The sequence below is a fragment of the Saccharomyces eubayanus genome, chromosome XIII (assembly GCF_001298625.1).
Source record: "Saccharomyces eubayanus strain FM1318 chromosome XIII, whole genome shotgun sequence".
Lineage (NCBI taxonomy): Eukaryota > Fungi > Ascomycota > Saccharomycetes > Saccharomycetales > Saccharomycetaceae > Saccharomyces > Saccharomyces eubayanus.
In genome coordinates, this window is record NC_030972.1 from 657,705 (window position 1) to 679,900 (window position 22,196).

Here is a 22,196-nt window from a genome sequence, read left to right on the forward strand (position 1 = left end):
CGATTATTTGGAAAAACGGTGTGTGGGAATAAGGCATTTTAACCATTCTGCAAAACAACAAAAGACCATCAGCAACTGACGTGAAACATGTCCGCACCCACCCCATTAGCAGAGGCCTCCCAAGTGCCCACTATCCCGGCCCTTTCTCCCTTGACTGCAAAGCAATCCAAGGGGAATTTCTTTTCATCAAACCCAATATCTAGCTTTGTCGTGGATACGTATAAACAATTGCATTCTCACAGACAATCTTTGGACTTGATCAACCCAGGTACAGTGGAAAATCTGAATAAGGAAGTTTCCCGTGATGTGTTTTTATCCCAGTACTTTTTCACAGGATTAAGAGCTGATTTGAACAAGGCATTTTCCATGAATCCTGCCTTCCAAACTTCACACACTTTCTCCATCGGTTCCCAAGCCTTGCCCAAATACGCCTTTTCTGCATTGTTCGCTAATGACAACCTATTTGCTCAAGGTAACATTGACAACGACTTATCTGTCTCTGGTAGATTGAACTATGGTTGGGATAAGAAAAACATTTCTAAAGTCAACTTGCAAATATCAGATGGTCAACCAACAATGTGCCAATTGGAACAAGACTACCAAGCTTCCGACTTCTCTGTAAATTTAAAAACTTTGAACCCTTCGTTCTCTGAAAAGGGCGAATTCACAGGTGTCGCTGTTGCCTCTTTCCTACAAAGTGTTACTCCCCAACTAGCTCTAGGTTTAGAAACCTTATACTCTAGAACTGATGGTAGTGCTCCAGGTGATGCAGGTGTCTCATACTTGACTCGTTATGTTTCCAAAAAGCAAGATTGGATCTTGTCTGGTCAACTACAAGCCAATGGTGCTCTGATCGCATCATTATGGAGAAAGGTCGCACCAAACGTCGAAGCAGGTATCGAAACCACATTACAAGCAGGCATGGTCCCAATTACTGACCCATTAATGGGAACTCCAATCGGCATCCAGCCAACTGTCGAAGGATCTACTACCATTGGTGCCAAGTATGAATATAGACAATCAGTATATCGTGGTACATTAGACTCTAATGGTAAAGTTGCATGTTTCTTGGAAAGAAAAGTCTTGCCAACTTTGTCTGTTTTGTTTTGCGGTGAAATCGACCATTTCAAAAACGATACCAAGATTGGCTGTGGCTTACAATTCGAAACCGCTGGTAACCAAGAATTACTGATGTTACAACAAGGTTTAGATGCCGATGGTAATCCATTGCAAGCTCTTCCTCAATTGTAAGAATATCTTCCTCGCTTTCCCATAACCCGAGTCAATATTTCATTATTTTTTCTTTCCTATGCTTTGTTTTTTTATTACTTTGTGTATCGATTTTCTCTTTCAACTGCACGCCCACATTTTTTTTGCTTTTGTTTTAATATAAATAATTATGTATATACGTGGGTGTGAAGCTAGGAGAGAGTTCCTTGTTTATAGTTACGATCCTTTATTTTGCCTCGTAAATGCTCCAAAATAAAGACAAGAGATCAAAAATTGCAAAGATATTAAATCTTATTAAAAAAAATAATAAAACTATAATGATAAATTAAATGTTCCAGCCATTTACATTTATGTTATGTACTTATTTGCCTCGATTTCTTTCTTGGCTTATCTGCCCTAATCAGTTCAGCTGCTTCAAAGATCGCCCAGTCTAGATATATACCTTCTTTCAAACCTCCTATGCCTATCTGACAGAGGTACGGAAGAATTAACAAAAGAATACGAACTGTATCTTTTGTTTTTCTGCTGCAAATGCATACTCGAAGCCACTGGAGTATTCAATATAGGCGCGGTTCTTCTCATCGCATTTTTGAAAGCCTCGTTAATAGAACTTGACATGGTATCGGTAGAACCGTTGGGATAGTCGAGCTTTGTGCTTATATTCGAATAACTATCGAATGGCACCGGATATACGCTCTTTGTCTTATTGGGTTCGTCTTCCTCATCCAGTAAATAATTTAGCTCATCCTCACCATCACCATCGTCGTCACCTATTTCAATATTAGGTGACTTAACAATCGATGTAGACGAGGTCGCAAACTTATCGCTCAAGGACTCATTGTTTCCAATGGTATCTTCTTCGCTGATTTGTGAAAAATGACAGATCTTACTAATGATGTTTTCAAAATCTTTAGCCCTATTCTCCAAGTCTGATCGAGTCTGATTATCTATAGGTAGAAATTCAATTTCCCAGTATCGTTCTGGATTGTAAAAGCTAATAAAATATTTGTAACCTGTCCCGTTCAATCTTGTTATTTGTAGTTTGGGTAACACTGGATGAACAATATCGCCATGCCTTCCTATTGATAGATAATTCACCACATGGCCATCGTGACTACTATCCTTACTGGACTTCTGAATAAGTTCAACATTTTCTTTCAAATTGCCAAACCCTGTACATATCTGATATATTTCAATTGGTCCCTTTGCCATTAATGAGGTTGGTTTCAATTTAATGGTATTCTGACTATCCTGACTCAGTGTGTCATTGAAGGACCCTTTGCTAGCTTTAGATGCATTATTTGCAGAAACTTGAGAGTTTCTTCGAACAATAGTGCTGTTATATTGAGCATCGTTGTGAATTGGAACAAATGAATTCATTACCTGAACATTATTATATGTAAACAATGAAAATCTTTGTGTTGATATTCTTTTCCTTTGTACCCCAGACTTCTTCATGGATAGATCGCGATTTCGTACTTTGACAGGCTTGCTTGTCTCATTTGATGGTTGAGCTGTGCTTTGTTTTATTTTCTTATTGCTATTACTAAGTTTAAGTGACTGCTTTAATGTTTGAAATGTCGACTGAGGCTTCTTTTCTTGCTTTGTCGTCGATTTCAGAATATTTTTCTTCGTTTCTCCCTTGGCCAAAGCCATGTTTGCCAATTTAGTTGTCGAATCAGTTGAGAAACCACCAGTCGCGGCCCCATTTACCTTTTTAAGAAGAAATATTCCCTAAAAGTAAGCCAACTCCCTCAATCCAGTAGATGGTAGATATCGCCATTTTTGTTTACATCTTCGTTTCTCGTGATATACCTTTAGGTGATGAAAGGACAAGCAAACCTTGAGGATGTATAAATATTCTATTAAAAGCTGCTTATTATATAAATAAAGATTCAGAGGAGGTTTATTGGAAGTATCTTTTAAATCATCTATATCACATATTCCAGTATACATAAATTTAGAAAACGTTTAGAGAAACAAATGGAAAAATAAAACACAAAAATAACAGTTTCTTTTTCCTTGACATTCATAAAAATGCATGATAATATTGCTTGCATGGGGTAGTACTTGTATTATTTTTAAAGAAAGTAACAAAAAAATTCATTGTTCAAAAGCTTAGAGATAAAAAAAAGAATTATAGACACAAAAGAAAAAATATGGGTTAACATTAATTGACATTAATAACAGAAAGCGTAAAGAAAAGATTTTTTATCTTAATCAACTCTCTTTCTACCAACCAAATGGTCAGCGATGAGTCTGGTAGCTTGCCAGTGGATGACCTTTGGCATTCTCATAGAAAGTTCAGTCTCATAGTCGTATAATTGTCTAACGGAATTGTAAACGACGTGAGAACCCTTAACACAGACAACAGCAGCAGTGTCGGAAATGACCTTGTCATCAGCGTTGAAATTTTCTTCAGCAGCACGAGCTTGAGCAATAACAGCTTGGTTGTCTTCGATGAAGCCAACAGCCTTAATGGCCATTCTAGTGGCTCTTGTTCTATCAATTGGGGATGGTAAACCACCTTGTTGGACATGACCTGGGTAAGCTGGTTTAGCGTCGAATCTACCATCGGCTTCAGCAGTGATAACGTCAGCCAATTTGGTGGCAGATAAAGCCTTGGAAGCGTTTGTACTCTTCAAGATCAATTTACCAAATCTACCTCTACCTTCAGCCTTTTCGAAAGATTTGGCCAAGTATTCAATATCTTCGGATAATTGTTCTAATGAGATACCTTCTTCTGGAACATAGGAGACTTGAGCACCCACAGCCAAAGAAGCGTAAGTTGCCAAGTAACCAGAGTTACCACCTTGACAGTCGACGACAAAAGCTCTGCCTCTAGTGGAAGAAGCGGATTGTTTAACGACATCACAGTATTCCATCAAGGCATTCAAAGCGGTATCGGAACCCAAAGAGTATTCGGTACCTGGAACATTGTTGGACAAAGTAGCGGGTATCAAGACCATTGGGATTCTAAAGGCTGGATAACTTTCTCTTGCTCTTTCTAATTGATGTAAGGATTCAAAAGCCTCGAAACCACCGACAATGATCAAACCGTCAAATTGGTATTTTTGGAAGTAGTAAGCAATCATACCTAGATCGGCTTCCTCTGGGGTGACTCTGTTGGTACCAATTTCAGAACCACCACGGGATTGCCATCCTAGCATGTCTTTCCAGTTCAAAGAACGGACACTTTCATGTCTTGCCAAACCGGACCAACCATTGTAAATGGCATATGGTCTGTGACCTTGAGACATACAGTAGGTTGCCATGGAGTAAACGGCGGAGTTGATACCACCGGCTGGGGCACCGACGTTAACAATGGCAATTTTCAATCTCTTGTCCTTTGGTAACTTTGGTTCGTTGTGGTCAGCAGAGTTAATAGCCATGAAATTGTTCAAATGTTCAATGAACTCAGTGTCTCTTAAAGACATAGCTCTCTTGAAATCCTTGGCTTGGATGGCTTCAGCAACTGCTTTTGTCAATTTGACAGATTCCATCAATGGTTTACGAACAATCTTATTTTCGTTAACGGCGATCAAAGGTGATGGAGTGTCTGGACTAGATTCCAAGACGGCGTTGACGGCTTCAAGACCTTGTAAAGTAGCCAAGATACGGTCGTAAGCAACAGCGGTACCACCTCTTTGAACATGACCTAAAGTGGTGATTCTTGTGTCTAAACCTAATCTGTCAACAAGAACTTTATGAACGTCACTTGGAGAAATAGGAGTCAAATCAGCAGAAATGGCACCTTCAGCAACAACAACGATGGTAGTTCTCTTACCTCTCGATCTATGCTTGGAGACGATGTCACACATTTGGTCTTGCCATTCACTGGAAGTGGCAGGCTTTTCTGGAATAAAGATGTAGTCAGCAGATGTGGCGATACCAGCCAATAGGGCCAACCAACCACAGTTTCTACCCATGACTTCGACAACGAAAGCTCTCGAGTGAGAGTTAGCAGTGGCTTCAACGTAATCGATGGCCTTACAGATTCTGTCCAAGGCGGAATAAGCACCAATGGTAGCATCGGTAGTGGACATATCGTTATCGATAGAACCGACAGTACCACAAATATTCAAGTGCTTCATTCTTTCGTATTGTTCGTTGGAGATTCTATTTGTTTTCAATAGTTCATCGATCAACGAAGGCCATTCGGATCTGAATAGATCGGCACCGGTTAAAGAACCGTCACCACCACAAACGATCAAAGCATCGACACCGGCTTCAATCAAATGTTGGGCACCCAATAGTCTACCTTCACGCTTCTTGAATTCCATACAACGGGCAGTACCAATGTTGGTACCACCTTCGGCGGACCAACCACGGACGTCTTCCCAGTGGAATTCCTTGATGTATTCTGGACCACCACGGACCAAACCTTCGTAACCTTCCATGACGACAAAGGCACGACAGCCCTTGAAGATAGCGGAACGCACAATGGCTCTGACGTTAGAGTTCATACCTGGGGCATCACCACCGGAAGTCATGACAGCAATGGCCTTTTGAGGTTTGTTCGAGGCCTTTGGCAAAGATGGGTAAGTGTCGGTAGTTTTCATGCGGTAAGCCAAATCAGTGTAAGAATGAGCCTTGGATGAGAGGCCAGATCTAGCAGAGGACTCTGGGGCAGGTGGTGGGGTTGGCTTGGTGGAGACGGCGTTCTTGGTGGATGTGACACCAACAACGTTTCCCAATGGGTCGAGAGTGTATAATTGCATTGGGAAAAGTTCTGTTGGGTAGCCTTGAAGAGGAGCGTTCATGGCGTTTAGAGAGTCCTTGACCGCCAAGATGTTGGAGGTGTTGAACACCAAGGATTGAGTGGCATGAGATCTCCAGTCTTGAGTCTTAGTGATACTACTCAATTCCTTTAGGTGAGCATCGACGTTTTTCTTCGTTTTTTCATCAGGGCGAAGCAAAATCTTCAAAGAAATAGAATCATTAGACAACAAAGTGGAGCTTTCATCAGGAGAAGCACGGTTTTCCAATGACAAAAACTTGGCGTAAAAATCTATGGCAGCTTTATAAGATTGAACGGAATAAGCAGTGACGGTACAATAAGAAGTACCATTCACAAAAGGAGCAGTAACAGTCATTGCGTATGGTTAGTTCTTGGCCAATGCTAAACTAGTCTCTAAATCTAGTTCTATTGTTGAAATGAAAAGGAAGAAAGGACTTATTAAGCAAAAGGAAAAAAAAAAAAAAAAAATAATTAAAAAAACTTCAAAACTCAAACTGGGAGGAAGATAAGAAGCTTTTAACAAGGAAGTAACAAGTAGAGGACAAAAGAAGAAAAAAAATATTATTGTTTTATAAAATGCAAGTAGGGAAAAATAAGGACAGCGGATAAACAAAAAACACAGGAAAAAACAACAGAATGAAGCGAGAGACTTCAGCGAGATGTAATAAATCGATAATGGACAAAATACGGAATGAAAGGCCGATTAAACATGGCAAACAAATGATTACACCGATCAATTCGATGGATTGAATGTAATCTTTTCTCTCAGGCTGATTCATTGCGTTGCCGTCATAACGTTATACGTAGGCAAAAAAAAAAAACCGCAATCACGTAACTCGAACTTCCACTAATTGCTGCCAGATGCCAGGTGCACGGGTGGTGAAAAAAACATGAAAAAAAAACCAATAGTGGAAGCCCACTCCGATGGTGTTACCCTAACCCACCGTACACAGTGACTCCGGTTTTTTTACACCCTCCTCCCCCTTGCCTTCATACCCCGGATTTAGTTTTAACTTTATCTCATTCTCGGTTATTTTTTTTTTTCATTTTTGGTGTGGAGGCGGTAGTGCTAGCGGTAACTGTTAGCGTTGAGAAAGGGGCCTGCGGGACTGGCTGAAACGGGCAATGGTACGAACCAACAAATCGGCTGGGAACGGCTATAGGTAGCGTTTGCACACTTGGTTTTCATGCAACAGTTAGTATATATTGGTCTGATCTTAATCTGTAGATAACGATGAACGTAAATTTGTGCTGCTCTTTAGTTCCCGGACTTTTTGATTTTTCTTGTTCTCGTTCTCTTTCTTTCTTTGTTGCTTGAGATCATCATTGATGGTAATAGAAAGCAACTATATACTTTAGCATAGCTTTTCATATCATTTTTTGCCGTGCAACCGGATACTGTATATACCGATTGTGTGACACTCGCGCTACCGACACTCTGCATTAGACAACTCACCAAATACAACCATGTTGAGCACCAGTAGCAATAGACCCATATCTGCTCATCTAACCATTCATTACAAACCTATCCAGGAGGAAGAAGAGGAGAAAAGAAGCGGTGCTAGGGGAAGCAGTCGTCATGACGACTGCTTCGTGGAGGGCGACAGGTCCCTCACTCCCAACAGGAAACACGAGTTCATCAAGACAGTGCTTAACATAAACGATGATGACAGCGAGTTTTCAGACCCCTGCTCTCCATTCACCGGGTCGCAGGACGCCACCAGCGGCACGAATCTGTTCGGAGACTTCTTGTCTAAGAGACAGCAGAGGCTTTCGAACTCCATGAACATTCACGATCTTTATCAATGCGTGCATAACTTGTCGCCAAGCGCCGCCGCTAACACTAACCACCAGTTCATAGCTAGGAGGTTCAGCGATTCGCACATCCCATCTCTGCACCACCGCCAGCAGCAGACGACGACATCGAAGAATTTCGTACAATCTACTAAGAACATTCAAAGGATCGCGTCCTACGCGGCAGATTCCGACCAAAGAGTCAAGTATCTGCCAAACTACCACCAGTCCGCTCCTTCTACCGCATCGTCAGCGGCGACTTCAAGGGCGGCTAAACCAAGAAAACTCCCTGACGACGACAATACAAAATATGTACTTCAACTGCAGCTCTCGTCGTCGCCTCACTCACAACCAGCCTCACCACCGCTTCAACCGGACCGACGCCCTTCTTGCTCTTCTTTCACTTGCTCGTCATCTTCCTCCTCCTCAGCATGTTCATCTATGTCCGTCTCAGATCCGAATAACGTAACAGCATATGAAACGAATAGCGCCCGCCCTCAGTTCCCCTGTGGCCAGCCTTTGGACATATCGAGTCCCTGCACGAGACATCACCATAGAAGAAATTCCATCGCTGTTAAGTTTGATAAGGCATTATATAAAAAACAACAAAATAGCGATTAGAACACTTTCCTCGCACCCAGGATTGGGCCAGCTAGAGAACACGATATGCTTAAGAAACTGCTTTTACGATTCAACGAATACCCTCCTCCATTTAACGGTTATTGCTTTCATTTCTAGTATACATTTATATTCGCAAATACACACACACACACACACACACACACACATATATATATATATATATACATATTCATATATATACATTTTTATTTCAAAATGATATTGTTGCATTTTTACCTTCTTCGTCTTATTATTGATTCTTCTATTTATATATATATACATACAGGGGAAAAATAAAAATGCCCTAACTGAAATTTTTGGTGGTGCGCTGGCGGGTATTTTGTATATATGAGCCATATATCAGCTATTTCTTCCGCTTATTGTCTATTAATTTAGTCAATTCTTTAAGGACAATGTTTCCGTTTTTGTCTTCAAATTTCTTTTTTAGTTCATTAACAAACAGTGAAATTTCATACTCTTCAATATTCTTGTTAATTTCCTTGGTATTTTTCTCTATGAATTCCGCTACTGCCCGATCGTCGTTTCCGTCCAGGTGGCTATACCATGACTGAACTATTTTCAACAACTCACCATACTTCATTACTGTCTTGTTGTCGCAGATCTTACTTTGCATTCTTTTGATCACTTGACCCTCATTCAACCTTCTCCTTAATCTCCAGTATAAAAATCTACGTGACTTGGTCCATTCCAATTCCTTTCGGATCACCCCCTTAACCAGCATCCTAGTAGACCTGTCATGCAAGTCTGCAAACTGTATACTTATTTGGTTATAAATGGGCATCAACTGTCTCTCTCTGAATTTCAGCCTCTTAGTAAGGTCATTTTGTTTCTCCAACGATAATTTTTTCTCTGTCAACGTTCTCCTCAAATGTCCATACGTAGAATCCAGTCTAATCATTGTCTCTATCATCTTCTCTTTACGATACTTGATACTGACTACTCCATCAGGTTCCAATACGCCTCCTCTAGATTCAACGTCAGCATACATTTCCATTTGCTCTGGATTAATGGTGGGATCTACAACAACCCATGATCCACCCCTTAGTTCACCTAAAGGCGGGATATATATCAGTATTGGTTGTTTATAGTCAACTAAAGCGTCAACAATGAACGATCCATATTTCAACACCTCATTATACATATCTCTTTGACCGCCAGAAAATCCCCTCCAATTGGCTAAAATAATCAGTGGTAACTGTTCACCATAGTTGAAATCGTTTATAGTCTGAGCTGTTTTGAATGCAGAATTTGGATACCAAACTTGTCCCGCTTCTTTGATTGAAAACTCTGATGACTTCAGGTTAGCTGGATCAGCAGGGATCACGTCTTCGATAGTTTTCGTCCTCACTGCAATCACACCCACAGGAATACCTCCAAGACGTGCTCTGCCAACAATTACGCCTTTGGCCCATCCAGACAACGTCTCAAAAAACGAGCCTTTATCAAAAAGACCGGACTGAAATTCGCCATTTATGCCCGGCTTACCTTCTATCAGCCACCTTGTCTCATAGGGCACTTGCTTGACAGGCTTGAAGCCTACATCCCTATCCCATCTATCCGTTGTTTCAAGAATTGGGATGCTCATATCTCTTCTTGCGGGAATATATGATAACCAAGTCAATATTTGTTCGATGGCCTTCATGTCATTACTGGCCGTTAAATGCGTTATCCCGTTTCTATACATAACTTGTGTACCACCTATTTGTAAGTTGGATGTATAGATTTCTGTGCCTAGGACTTTGTTAATAGCTGATACTCCCGTCAGTATGATAGGCTTATTTTCAACTTGAATAGTCCGCTGTCCCAGTCTAACCAAGTAAGAACCTATACCAACAGACCTACAAGTAACCGCTGTGATCGTAAATATATCCTTGTACGCTTTTGAAGTAGCACCGGCAATTAAACCCGATCCTTGCAGACATTCAACCCCTAAACCTTCTTCGGATCCGACTATCGTTTTGATAATATATCTTTCCTCACCGTAAACCATTCTGTGTTCTACGATTACTGACTTTTCCTTTCCAGTATCTTTGAGATGTTTCATGTCGTTTGGTGTCAAATACAGGTATTTGAAACCTTTTGTGGGATCGGAGGGATCATCCCATGCCACATGGAACAACGGAATCAGCTCTTCGGCTATACCGAGTTTAGCGCCCGAATTGGCTGCCAAATATATTCTCGGGATACCTTTTTCTCTTGCATAATTTGTAACTTTATTGAAAAACGAATCTTCCTTCGGTCCAAAAGATCCAATGTTGAAAGTAATGTCATTTGATATCACAACCATTTTGCGCCCTTTTGGGTATTCAGGTGTTTGAACCATCAGTTCAAAAGCAACCATTCCTATATCATTATTACCTGGTTCCCTGTTTACCTCAATTAATTTTCCATTTTGTTCGATCAGTTCAGTCCACTTAAAAAAATTGTCCTTCAACCTGTGCTTTGGAAAATATCTCCTCCATTGCTGAGTGGCAGCCTGACGGAACAAACTTGGAAAGTCGTAGACGTACGTTGTACCCATAAACTGAGCTTTGTATCTTTTGGGTTGTAACCAGTCCTTGACAGCGTAAGGCAAAGAGACAGATTCCCCATCGAAATATCCTTGCTTACTCAATGAGCTTAATATTGTACCACCTTTTTCCTCACTTACTTCATTATATGTTTCAATGTTAATCACATATCCTGATTTATTAGAAGCAAATAACCGGTGCGGGACGGGTTTCATGGTTTCTGGGCATTTGATGAATACTCGAATTTCTATATCCGTGACTCTTTCTTGGAACAACTTACTCTCATGACTTTTGAGGGTTTTTTCTAGGATGTCCTTGAAATGGCGTGCTGATGTATTAAAAGGTGCTTTGAAATTCAAGAAAACATGATTCAGGTCCGAATTTGACGTATCGATAGCTTCCAGATACTCTAACATACGACGTACCTGGGCGTCAATTTCTGCTTCTAGATGCCTGAGGATGATTGTCTGATCGTTAACAAGGGAAGAATTTATAACTTTTCTAATAAAAAATCTTTTATCGAGGGGCGTAAATTTGCTTATACCCTCGAAAATGCGTACATTGCTATCATACGCGAATAGAGGTCTGATTTTATAGTTCGACATTCTTTCCAACTCCATCGATGATTCGTAGGACGGATCCATGTTTCTTATTTGAGGAATTTCGTTATAAGTCATTCCATCGAAAGAGTAAAAATTAACACGCGAACCATTTTCTGGGGTAAATACGAAAGTGATACGACTAAAGCGTAGGTCACTTAAACGCTTTTTATTATCAAGAAGGTTAGTCTTCACCCTGCTGATTAGATCTTCTTCATTTTTGAAATGCATTGGAGAGAGCACATTCACAATGAGAGAGTTTCCTCCACTAACGGAAACATATCCCGAGGCATGAACCTTTTCGTATAGCACACCCAACGTCTTTTCCATAGAATCAAATTCACCTATGTTTACAAGAAAACCGATCTTTCTCAACGAATCCTTGCTGGGTATGCAAGAAAGCCTAGAAGAATTTATTTCTTTATCGATGCCATCGTTTGAGCTGGGCAAAATCTTTTCGGATGAATCGAATTGCCATGACATCAAAACATTTGGTATTTCTCTGTAACTGTTTAATCCCTTCAAATGGTAAGGACCATAGGCATACCTTACGTAAATTTCTGATGCAATTCTGCAAAAAAACGTACTTGAATGTCCGAAGAATAAAAACAAATCTTGCAACTGCGCCAAATTTGAATTTATTAAGTTATCAAAATTTTTCACGCATAAATATATGTCGTCTTCATTAATTTGTTTACAGCCTATAATATTAGCATGCAATTGCAGCATTTTTTCAATATGCTTTTTTCTCTCCTTGATAGGAGGCAGTGAATCTCTAAGTAACATCGATCTAGCCTTTACGGCAACCTGTTTAGTCAATTTAGATTTTAGGGTTGCCAAATCCTGTAAAACAGTCTTAAATTTTAACGCAATACCAGAGGAATTTTGGCACAACGGTTCATATTCGCGCAAGATCGACATAATCAACTTGTTCTTGCTGGACAAATTAGCATGAGATAAACTTCTGCTCAAAAGGTTTCTCAAATTACTTGATTCTTTATTGCGTAGGTCTAATATATTTCTTTCTTCATCCACATCATCACTTTCAAAAGCTTTCTCAACAGCGTGATAATTATCAATTAGCTTGAAGAAAACTTCATATTCGTGATTATCCAAACCATTGTAATACCTTTTGGCAATATTAAGTAGCGGCTGCAAAGCAATGCATATTACATGGTCATCCGCGTATTCTTTGACGTAGCGTTTCAGCAAGACATGCAGTTCTTCCGCAGGAAAAGAGGCAGAGTTCTCGATTATTTTTTCTAGTTTCTCGTTCAATTGTTTTGGTAATCTATTACGCACTGCAGAGGCTTGAAATTCCCATTCCGAATAAGGAAGTCTACCATCTCTCAAGACTTTTATCAATTCCTTTAAAGAGGCTCCTATTTCAACACTCTCGGTATACCCTTTAAGGATATTTTCCAATCTACTTACTAAAGTTCTAAATTTATGGATTGGTCTGCTACCTTCTATTACCGGTGGGCCTAAAGCAGGTAATTCTCCCTGGTATAAAGACGATTCGTTGGCTTTCGAGGGCGCGTCTAAGGTTAATTTTGCTATAACATCGCCTGCTTCGATGATGGAACCAGGTCGTCCCAATAGTTCAATAATTCCATTAGTCTTGGCTACTAACGGCATCTGCATTTTCATAATTTCAATTTCTGCGTATGGCTGTCCAGCAGAAACATGGTCACCATTTGAAACTAAGAATTTCATTAATTTTCCTGGAGTAGGTGACATCATTTGCGTTGGGTTGAGCTCTGACTCTAAGAACGTAGTCTTTGAATCTATTAAAAGCCTTGTACCACCAATATCATCTTTCCAATAAACTGTATGAGATCTACCCCCAACAGAGACCAGTAAGCAATCGTTGGATAACTTTTGGACATCAACTTCACATTGTGAATTGTTGATAGAGAGTACGAAGCGCTCTTCAGAGGACTGTGAAACAGTGAATAAATACTTCTTATTATTGAAAATGAAGTCAATAGGGAATTTGGTTTTCAGCAAGTTTCTGGGAGGAACTTGGCCTCTTTGCAATAGTTTCAAGTAAGTGTTCCTTATTCCTTCTGTAAAGACGTATGCCTTCATTGCACCACCACAAATAACAGTAAGCATAGGATCCAACTTGATATCGGAGCTGAGGTTTTTTAAAATCAAATCATCCAGCCAACCAGTGGTTATATTATTGTTACCAAAATCATCAGTTTCCAATAGCTCAATGAGGTATTCGACGGGTGTTTTAAATTCTCCACGCACAGAAAAGTCCTTTAGAGCTAGAATCATATTCTGTTTTGCATCTTGCCTATCATTACCTATTGCAAAAATGTGGCCAAATTGAGAGTCTGAAAATGAATGGATGGCGCCATTATTTCCCACAGAGAAATAGCCCCAAACATTGGGGCTAGAACGAAAATTGAGCTCGTGAAGTTTCCCAGTGGATGGTTTAAAACCTTCATTAGGGTCTTCTGAAGTGATTCTACATGAGATACAGTGTCCCTTTGGTTTAGGTCTTGGCAGAGATTTGAAATCAATCCGTGAAGTCCCCGTGGGGTTTAAACCGTATAACTTTCTAATATCACTTATCCTATGCATGGGGATGCCCATAGCAATTTGCAATTGAGCAGCAGGAAGATTTACTCCAGATATCATTTCAGTGGTTGGATGTTCCACTTGCAATCTTGGATTCAATTCTAAAAAATAGTATTTATCATCCTTCGGTGAATATAAATATTCAACGGTACCCGCGGAAACATAACCTACGAGCTCACCTAATCGAATCGCTGCGTGCTCCATCTCATAAAATGTTTCAGGCTTGGTTATAGTTACTGGTGCTTCTTCTATAACCTTTTGGTGCCTCCTTTGTATAGAACAGTCTCTTCCAAATAACGATATATTGGTACCATATTGGWCAGCTAATAGCTGAACTTCTAAATGACGTGCATCGGTGACCACCTTCATAACAAACATCGGTGATCCGGGGGATTCATTCACGGCTTGACGGTAGAATGTAATAAAATCATCCTCGTCGTCTACTTGTCTAATTCCTTTACCTCCGCCACCTTCAGATGCCTTAATCATTACGGGGAACCCTATAGATTTAGCCTTTTCCAAGGCATCTTCAGGCGAGGAACAGCATCCCCTTGCATATACATCTTCTGGAACAGACACCAGCTTGGTTTGGCCGTCGATATGAATGGTATCTAAATGAGAACCAGACCAAGGAATACATGGGATTTTAGCACTTTGCGCAACGATAGTGGAAGAAATTTTATCGCCGAGAGATCTCATKGCGTGGCCTGGTGGGCCAATAAATAATATTTTTCTTTGAGAATTAGCCAGCAGCTCAGGCAAACATGGGTTTTCAGAAGCGTGGCCCCATCCGGCCCATACCGCATCTACATTTGTTTGCTGCGCCACGTCTAGTATTAAATCTATATTAGCATAGTTGTTATTGTTCGTGCCTCCCGACACCTCTACGTACTGGTCTGCCATCCTAATGTACTCCGAGTTGGCCTGTAAATCATCCGGGGTGGCCATCACCACAAACTGAATGATCTTCTCATCATTAAAAGTTTCGTATGCCCATTTCCGTATAGACCTTATTTCCTTTACCGCAGCAATACCATTGTTTGCTATCAAAATCTTCGAAGTCACTGTATGGCCACCATGTGACTCGACAAAGTCCTTTAACGTCGAAGATGGGGCCGTCTCCACAGTGTTTAGCCCTATGAATTGGGGCGGTAAACGGCTTTGTTTGTGTATGTTCCGGCGGGCACAGCTTGAATACTTCCTCCTGGAAGGCAGATGCAAACCCACACGGGATGAATGTCTATATGCGTGAGAACAGAATCGGCTGCTGTATGGAGAACGCTGTCTTTTCAAATGAACTATTAGACTGCCCGTTATATTATAGGCTGGATAAGAATCCAAATATAACGCGAGCTTGTACTGTCCCAATCGAATGCAAGTAATTGTGAATGTGGTATAATATGAATGACAGTACGCGTGCTAGGTCTCACTAGCGTTAACCAAATGTGGAAGCCTCCTTCTCTTTCCACTCGAGATAACTTCTTTATCAGTCATTCATTATTCATCTAATGAACCTTTTCTTCTCATCTGCCGCCGACCCAGATAGGTTACCCTCTGTGGGCCACTATAACATGCTGAGATTTCTGTCATAGACAATAAAAGAAGTCAACCTTGCCATTTCTTTGCCAGAAATCCAATATCCACTTTGTGCCTTGATTAGGTCTCAAACGTGATGACAGTTATGTTCAAGGAGTGCCCGTGTCTTAGTTATAGATTGGTGCGTATTTTATCGGTTGTAGATGCCTTTAATTGTCGCTGGCAATTTTCGGCCGTCGTTTGGCTGTCGCAATGAGTGAAATCTTCGAGAGAACATCGAAGAATGATGCGCTTATAAAGGTACAGTTGTGGGTCGTCATCTCGCTTTTTAGGCCCAATATTGGCTTCCTATTCATATTGAATACTGGACACGCACGCTAAGAGAGTATCTAGATGTCACTACCATTCCTTACTTCTGCTCCCGGCAAAGTCATCATTTTTGGTGAACACTCTGCTGTGTACGGCAAACCAGCTGTCGCTGCCAGTGTGTCTGCTTTAAGAACTTACTTGCTAATAAGCGAGTCATCCACCCCCAACACTATTGAACTGGACTTTCCGGATATTGCTTTCAACCATAAATGGTCCATCGACGATTTCGATGCTATCATCAAGGATCAAATGAACTCTCAAAAATTGTCTAAGGCTCAACAAGCTACAGGTGAATTGTCTCAGGAGCTTGTTGATGTCTTACAGCCCTTGCTAGCTGAACTGTCCAAATCATTCCACTACCATGCTGCCTTTTGTTTCTTATACATGTTTGTTTGCTTATGTCCGCATGCCAAGAATATTAAGTTCTCTTTAAAGTCCACTTTGCCTATTGGTGCTGGATTGGGCTCAAGCGCATCCATTTCTGTGGCATTGGCCTTAGCTATGGCCTACTTGGGCGGTTTAATTGAGTCCAGTGACTTGGAAAAACTATCCGAGAGCGATAAACATTTAGTGAACCAATGGGCATTCACAGGTGAAAAGTGTATCCATGGTACGCCTTCAGGAATAGATAACGCTGTGGCCACTTACGGAAATGCTTTGCTGTTTGAAAAGGACTCTCGCAAGGGAACGATAAACACAAATAACTTCAAATTCTTGGACGAATTCCCAACTATCCCAATGATATTAACTTATACCAGAATTCCAAGATCCACCAAGGATCTAGTGACTAATGTACGTGTACTAGTAACCGAAAAGTTCCCTGAAGTAATGAAACCGCTCTTGGATGCTATGGGCGAATGTGCTCTACAAGGGCTGGATATCATGACTCAATTGAGCAAATGTACAGGCTCTGATGAAGATGCTTCAGAAAAAAACAACATCCTATATGAGCAGCTGTTGGAACTAATAAGAATAAATCACGGGTTGCTTGTTTCTATTGGCGTTTCTCATCCTGGATTAGAAATCATAAAAAATTTAAGTGATGATTTAAGAATTGGCTCAACAAAATTGACAGGTGCTGGTGGAGGCGGTTGTTCTTTGACTTTACTTCGTAGAGATATTACTCAAGAGCAAACCGATAGTTTCAAAACAAAACTACAAACTGATTTTGGTTATGAAACATTTGAAACCGGTTTAGGTGGTACCGGTTGCTGTTTACTGAGGGCAGAAGATTTGAATAAAGATCTTAAAATCAAAAACCGAATCATTCAACTTTTTGAAGCCAAGGATACCACTAAACAACAAATCGATGATTTGTTGTTACCAGGAAGTGCAAACTTGCCATGGACTTCATAAGATTAAGATAGACACGCATATGTATTATTTAGTCTAGTCTTAACTGTGCGTATACTTTTATGTAATAAAGATAGAACTTGAACAAAAAATAGACGTTTAATGCTAATCAGAGTTTTCGAAAACAGAATGGAATTTAAGCAAACCATAGTAACCTTGGTACATAGACTCATAATCAGTCAAATAACCATTCAGTCCCTTAGAGTAATCAACTTCGTACGTTTGCACAAGATCCTTCCAACCACGAATCTTACGTAGCCGTTTTAATTCGTCTCCTGTAAATTGGACCAAAGGTTTGGTACCATATTTTAATGGCCCTACATTAACCCAATGTAGCTCTTTACAGAATCCTTTTAATGCTTCAATGCTGGCCAAATAATCAAAAACATTCTCTGCAGTATCTATGAAATATGCGCTACAAACGATGATTTTATCAAAGTTTTTAGCGTTGGGTGAATACTGTCTAAAGTCCCCCCATAGTGGATTCAAATTATCACATTGATTAAATTTACTCAAATCCGCCGATAAAGCCCTCAACTGATTGCCAAACTCTGTTTGACCCGAATACTGTTGTGTAAAAGGTCGTATTTTCACATCCCGGTCATATCCAAGGGCAAACAAGTTACATATGTACATCAATGCTGACAATTCAATGGAATCTACACGCATGTGGGGGAAAGCACTTGAAAGACCATGAGACAAACCACCAACGCCAGCCCCAGGTACCACAATCAAAATGTTCTCTTTCAGTGACCCAGATCCAACCACGTGGTTTCTGATCCTGTTGGTGATGAATTTTTGTAAAGGATCTCTTTCTCTGCTATAATAAGAGCTAAAATCTCGACATAAATGGGCCAGTGCTTCATGTACTGCGTTTTGACTACCTCGAGATAACACCACCGGGAACTGGGAGTTCGGCTTCAACTGAGTTAGCTGGCCATCTCTGACCTCATAACCATGCTCCCCACAAATCTTCTCAATTTCCTCCGTAAATTCCCTATCCTGTTCGTTAGAGTGCACCAATTTCTTCAAAGTATGCTCGATTATCTTATCAATTATCTTGGCATTTTCGCGAATTCCTTCATTACTTTTCACTAATTTAGTAAAGTAGCCCAATTGCCGCAACTGATCTTGTGAACTTTCATCCAATTGTCTCGTTCTCTGAAACAAAAGGCCATTGTAGCTTTCGCCTCTTGCTCGATACTCGTGCAAACGGATCAAGTTTTGTGTTAATTCGAAAAGCGTTGGACCTCCAGAACTCAGCTTGGGAAAATTGGGCTGATAAGCACCCGTGGATTCCTCATCCCTAGCTAGTTTCAGACTAGGTGACGAGATATTGACTTTTTGGGTTGTGCTGGTTTTCTTTAACAAAAGCTTTTCCACATTCGATACAAACCACTTCTGCAACGACTTGTTCTGCCTTAGTAGAGTCATCAAAACTACTACAAGGGCCAAAACTATATTAGTTGTCAAGGAGCTAGCCTGTGCCATCATACAATATCGTATGTCTGGATTCTTTCCACTTCTGGCCATTTTTGAAAAATTCTCTATTGTGAAGAAGAATCATTGCTGCATTTCGCGGGTCCTAGGTACCTAACCCCGAAAAAGCATTGCCGATCTTAAAAGGGTCCCTATTATCTTGACGTCGAGTTAAAATCAATTACATTATCAATTACAATATACAATACTGGCACACTACCAGGGATAAACATGCATGTTAGAGGTTTTCTACCCAATTTCTTAACCGTTCACCAAGTGGTTTCTGAGAATCCTATCGAATTTAAGCCCTCTGACAAAGTAAAGAATGAGAATAAAGGTATCACTATCCCAGAGTTGATTAAGAGGGAAGCCCCCGAGTTAGCTGATGGTGCTACTGACACTCTATACGGTTTGCTGGTGAACGGCCATTTACAAACTGCATATGGCTCTGTTAGGCGCTTTGAAAAGATAGATAAAGTCGAATATAAAAGAATGGTAATCAAATACCCACATGGGGGGGAAGGGACTGTAGATTTTGCTGTAAAGAATACGAGCATCAAAAAAACGAAAAAAAAAGAGAAGGAATACATGCCGGCGAACCAGCCGATGTTTGATATGAACTTGAAACTAAAATATTCGTACTATGCTCCTGACGATCCCAAATTGAAGTCTGCCGATACGAAGCCTATGCTTATTCTTCTTCATGGGTTAACAGGGGGCTCTAGAGAAAGCTATGTAAGGGCTATTGTTCATGAAATCACCACAAAATATGACTTCGAAGCATGCGTGTTCAATGCCAGAGGATGTTGTTTCTCTGCGATTACAACACCCCTATTATACAATGGTGGTTGGACTAATGATATTAGGTACTGTATTAACGATTTAAGGAAAAGATTTCCTAATAGGAAATTTTATATGATGGGATTTTCCTTAGGAGCATCTATAATGACGAATTACTTAGGAGAAGAGTCAGATCGTACCAAGATCGAATGCGCTATTTCCATGAGTAATCCATTCGATTTGTTCCACTCTTCGTATTTCATTAATAATACGCCAATGGGTTCACATTTCTACTCGCCTGCATTGGGCCAAAACTTGCTACGTATGGTTCGAAACCATATTTCTGTCTTAGAAGAAAATCCCAATTTCAAAACTGTTCTTGAGCAAAATTTGGATAAAATCCGCACGGTTAAGCAATTCGACAATTTGTTGACGGGACCAATGTTTGGATATAAGAATGCAGAAGAGTATTATAGAAATGCTTCGTCATATAAGAGAATACCGGGAATTAGAACTCCATTCGTAGCTGTGCATGCTATGGATGACCCAATTGTCGGTAGTGATAATCTTCCCATTGGCCCAGTGAAATCCAATCCTTACACTCTGCTAATAGAGACTTCAACTGGAGGCCACGTTGGATGGTTCAAAGATAGTTCCGGCAAAAGGTGGTATACAGAGCCTGTATGCAAGTTCTTAAAGGCATTCCATGATGAAATTACAGTAAAGGGGTTGAAACCTGACTTAGATAAAGCGAAACTGCCAAATCCTAAATGTGAGCCTATAGCCACAACTTTCTCCTCAAAAGCAGTTCAGTAAATATACAATTTTTTGTAAATATATGTAATATTTCGGTTTTGCGAAATGCTTCTTTTGAACGTAGAAACGTGAATATTGAAGGGCCTCGCCTTACTTGAAATCGAAAATTTGAACAGAAACAAAATGCCCTCGATGAGATGATGAACTTGAAAGTTAATATTAAGAAAGGCGAATTAGTAGAATGAATTAAGAACCATAAAAGAGGAATATCGAGAATGCACGAAGTTTTAACGATATCCGTTTCGCAGAGAGCAAACCATTTAACCACTCAATTCTTCAACATACAAGAGGGCTATTTGAAACTTTCCAAAGAAGAACAAGTTAATGACTCCAAAATATTCTTGAACCCAATCGTTGACAAGTTTTCAAAAACAGTTTCATATACACCAAGGGCTTTACTATGGGACGCCCGTACAGGTAATGGTTCATTGGGAACATATCAATATGCAGAGACGAAAGACTATCATTTTGGCAATGAGGACGAATTTAAAAATCAAACGGTTGTAAAAACTCACCCAGCGATACCCAAATCTGAATATCAAATCGCCTTAGATTCAGCAATACCGCTTCCAACCTTAACTAAAGAGAATACCAAATATTGGTCCGATTACTCTAAATTAATTTATGGGGCTTCAAGCTTCAATACGTTGAAGGACTGGTACCATGACATTGCAAACCCAAACCAACCTGACTTTCAAAACTTAGGGGAGCGAAAATTTAACAAATACTCAATCGGTTATGACGAGTTTACTGAAAATTACATGCAAGAATTCTTTGATGGAAATTTGCATACAGAATTGGAGAAATGCGACACCTTACAGGGACTAAATCTTATAACTGATATCGAGAGTGGATGGGGTGGATTTTCTAGTGCTTTACTATTGGAATTGAAAAACGAACTTCCAAAAAAAACTGTTTTTTCTTGGGGTTTCAATGAAGATGATCCATTTACAGATGTGCTTTCTATAAAGAGGCTTACCAAGAAATGGCTTCCAATAATCTCGAATAAACTAAGGAGTACAATGAATATAATGCAAGATTCTGATCTTTATTTTCCATTATATGCTCCTACTGGGCTAACCAATTGGGAAACTGCTGGTAAGACGTGCAGAATTCTAGATTCCGTGAACGCAACAATTTCCCAGAGTAATCCTGAACAAAGAAAAATGATGGATTATATTACTACGGCCGTCACCTTAGGAGATTCGTCAAGAAATATGGTTACTCAAATGCTTGTCGGTAATAACGATTATTCTTTCTGTTCCCGAATAGTGCCGTTTAAAAATAGCCGTATAAACAATGAATACCAGGTATTCTCCAACAGCTTTATCAATAGAGAAGAGCAAATGCTCCGAGAAAGCCCCGAGTCCGCTCCTCGAAGTAAACGGAATGAAATGTTTACACATAGGTATTTCCCTTCTGATACGATACCGACAGAGTTTTCTAATGACTGTGATTTTTGTTTAAAACTAACTTCCTCCGAAAAAAGTAGAGATATATTCAAGCATTGGAACGAATTTGTGACCAGATACTTCAAAAACGATAATGATAGAGAGGAATTGAAGAATCAACTCTCTGATTACGCTTCAGCGTACGAATCTGGATGGTACGACGACGAGGATTCTGGTGATGATGATATGTAAATGTCCTTTATAATTGGGACGTCGTCCTATTTTTTTCGTACCGAGTAGCTGCGAGTAATACGACCTTTTGAAGTTTCAATTTTACCATCAGATTTATATTTACGTATACTAC

At 40.1% G+C, this 22,196-nt stretch overlaps 9 protein-coding genes across 9 annotated transcripts; 5 read left to right on the top strand and 4 right to left on the bottom strand.

Moving 5' to 3' along the window:
* Window positions 1-87: 87 nt before the first annotated feature.
* Window positions 88-1,251, top strand: TOM40 (TOM complex pore protein TOM40; the record flags this gene model as incomplete). The annotated part of the gene is made up of 1 exon (XM_018367317.1): window positions 88-1,251. One exon carries the CDS (start codon window positions 88-90, stop codon window positions 1,249-1,251), a length of 1,164 nt encoding a protein of 387 aa, XP_018220251.1.
* A 393-nt stretch (window positions 1,252-1,644) lies between these two features.
* INP1 (Inp1p) lies at window positions 1,645-2,886 on the bottom strand (the record flags this gene model as incomplete). The annotated part of the gene is made up of 1 exon (XM_018367318.1): window positions 1,645-2,886. One exon carries the CDS (start codon window positions 2,884-2,886, stop codon window positions 1,645-1,647), a length of 1,242 nt encoding a protein of 413 aa, XP_018220252.1.
* Window positions 2,887-3,446: 560 nt separating this feature from the next.
* PFK2 (6-phosphofructokinase subunit beta) lies at window positions 3,447-6,326 on the bottom strand (the record flags this gene model as incomplete). The annotated part of the gene is made up of 1 exon (XM_018367319.1): window positions 3,447-6,326. The coding sequence occupies one exon, from the start codon at window positions 6,324-6,326 to the stop codon at window positions 3,447-3,449; it is 2,880 nt and encodes a 959-aa protein (XP_018220253.1).
* A 1,112-nt stretch (window positions 6,327-7,438) lies between these two features.
* On the top strand, window positions 7,439-8,386 carry DI49_4290 (uncharacterized protein; the record flags this gene model as incomplete). Its single annotated transcript, XM_018367320.1, has 1 exon — window positions 7,439-8,386. The coding sequence occupies one exon, from the start codon at window positions 7,439-7,441 to the stop codon at window positions 8,384-8,386; it is 948 nt and encodes a 315-aa protein (XP_018220254.1).
* Window positions 8,387-8,750: 364 nt separating this feature from the next.
* Window positions 8,751-15,056, bottom strand: HFA1 (acetyl-CoA carboxylase HFA1; the record flags this gene model as incomplete). The annotated part of the gene is made up of 1 exon (XM_018367321.1): window positions 8,751-15,056. One exon carries the CDS (start codon window positions 15,054-15,056, stop codon window positions 8,751-8,753), a length of 6,306 nt encoding a protein of 2,101 aa, XP_018220255.1.
* A 981-nt stretch (window positions 15,057-16,037) lies between these two features.
* On the top strand, window positions 16,038-17,369 carry ERG12 (mevalonate kinase; the record flags this gene model as incomplete). Its single annotated transcript, XM_018367322.1, has 1 exon — window positions 16,038-17,369. The coding sequence occupies one exon, from the start codon at window positions 16,038-16,040 to the stop codon at window positions 17,367-17,369; it is 1,332 nt and encodes a 443-aa protein (XP_018220256.1).
* Window positions 17,370-17,471: 102 nt separating this feature from the next.
* Window positions 17,472-18,899, bottom strand: DI49_4293 (uncharacterized protein; the record flags this gene model as incomplete). Its single annotated transcript, XM_018367323.1, has 1 exon — window positions 17,472-18,899. The coding sequence occupies one exon, from the start codon at window positions 18,897-18,899 to the stop codon at window positions 17,472-17,474; it is 1,428 nt and encodes a 475-aa protein (XP_018220257.1).
* Window positions 18,900-19,076: 177 nt separating this feature from the next.
* Window positions 19,077-20,441, top strand: MGL2 (putative carboxylic ester hydrolase; the record flags this gene model as incomplete). Its single annotated transcript, XM_018367324.1, has 1 exon — window positions 19,077-20,441. The coding sequence occupies one exon, from the start codon at window positions 19,077-19,079 to the stop codon at window positions 20,439-20,441; it is 1,365 nt and encodes a 454-aa protein (XP_018220258.1).
* A 215-nt stretch (window positions 20,442-20,656) lies between these two features.
* Window positions 20,657-22,084, top strand: DML1 (Dml1p; the record flags this gene model as incomplete). The annotated part of the gene is made up of 1 exon (XM_018367325.1): window positions 20,657-22,084. One exon carries the CDS (start codon window positions 20,657-20,659, stop codon window positions 22,082-22,084), a length of 1,428 nt encoding a protein of 475 aa, XP_018220259.1.
* Between the last annotated feature and the right edge of the window lie 112 nt (window positions 22,085-22,196).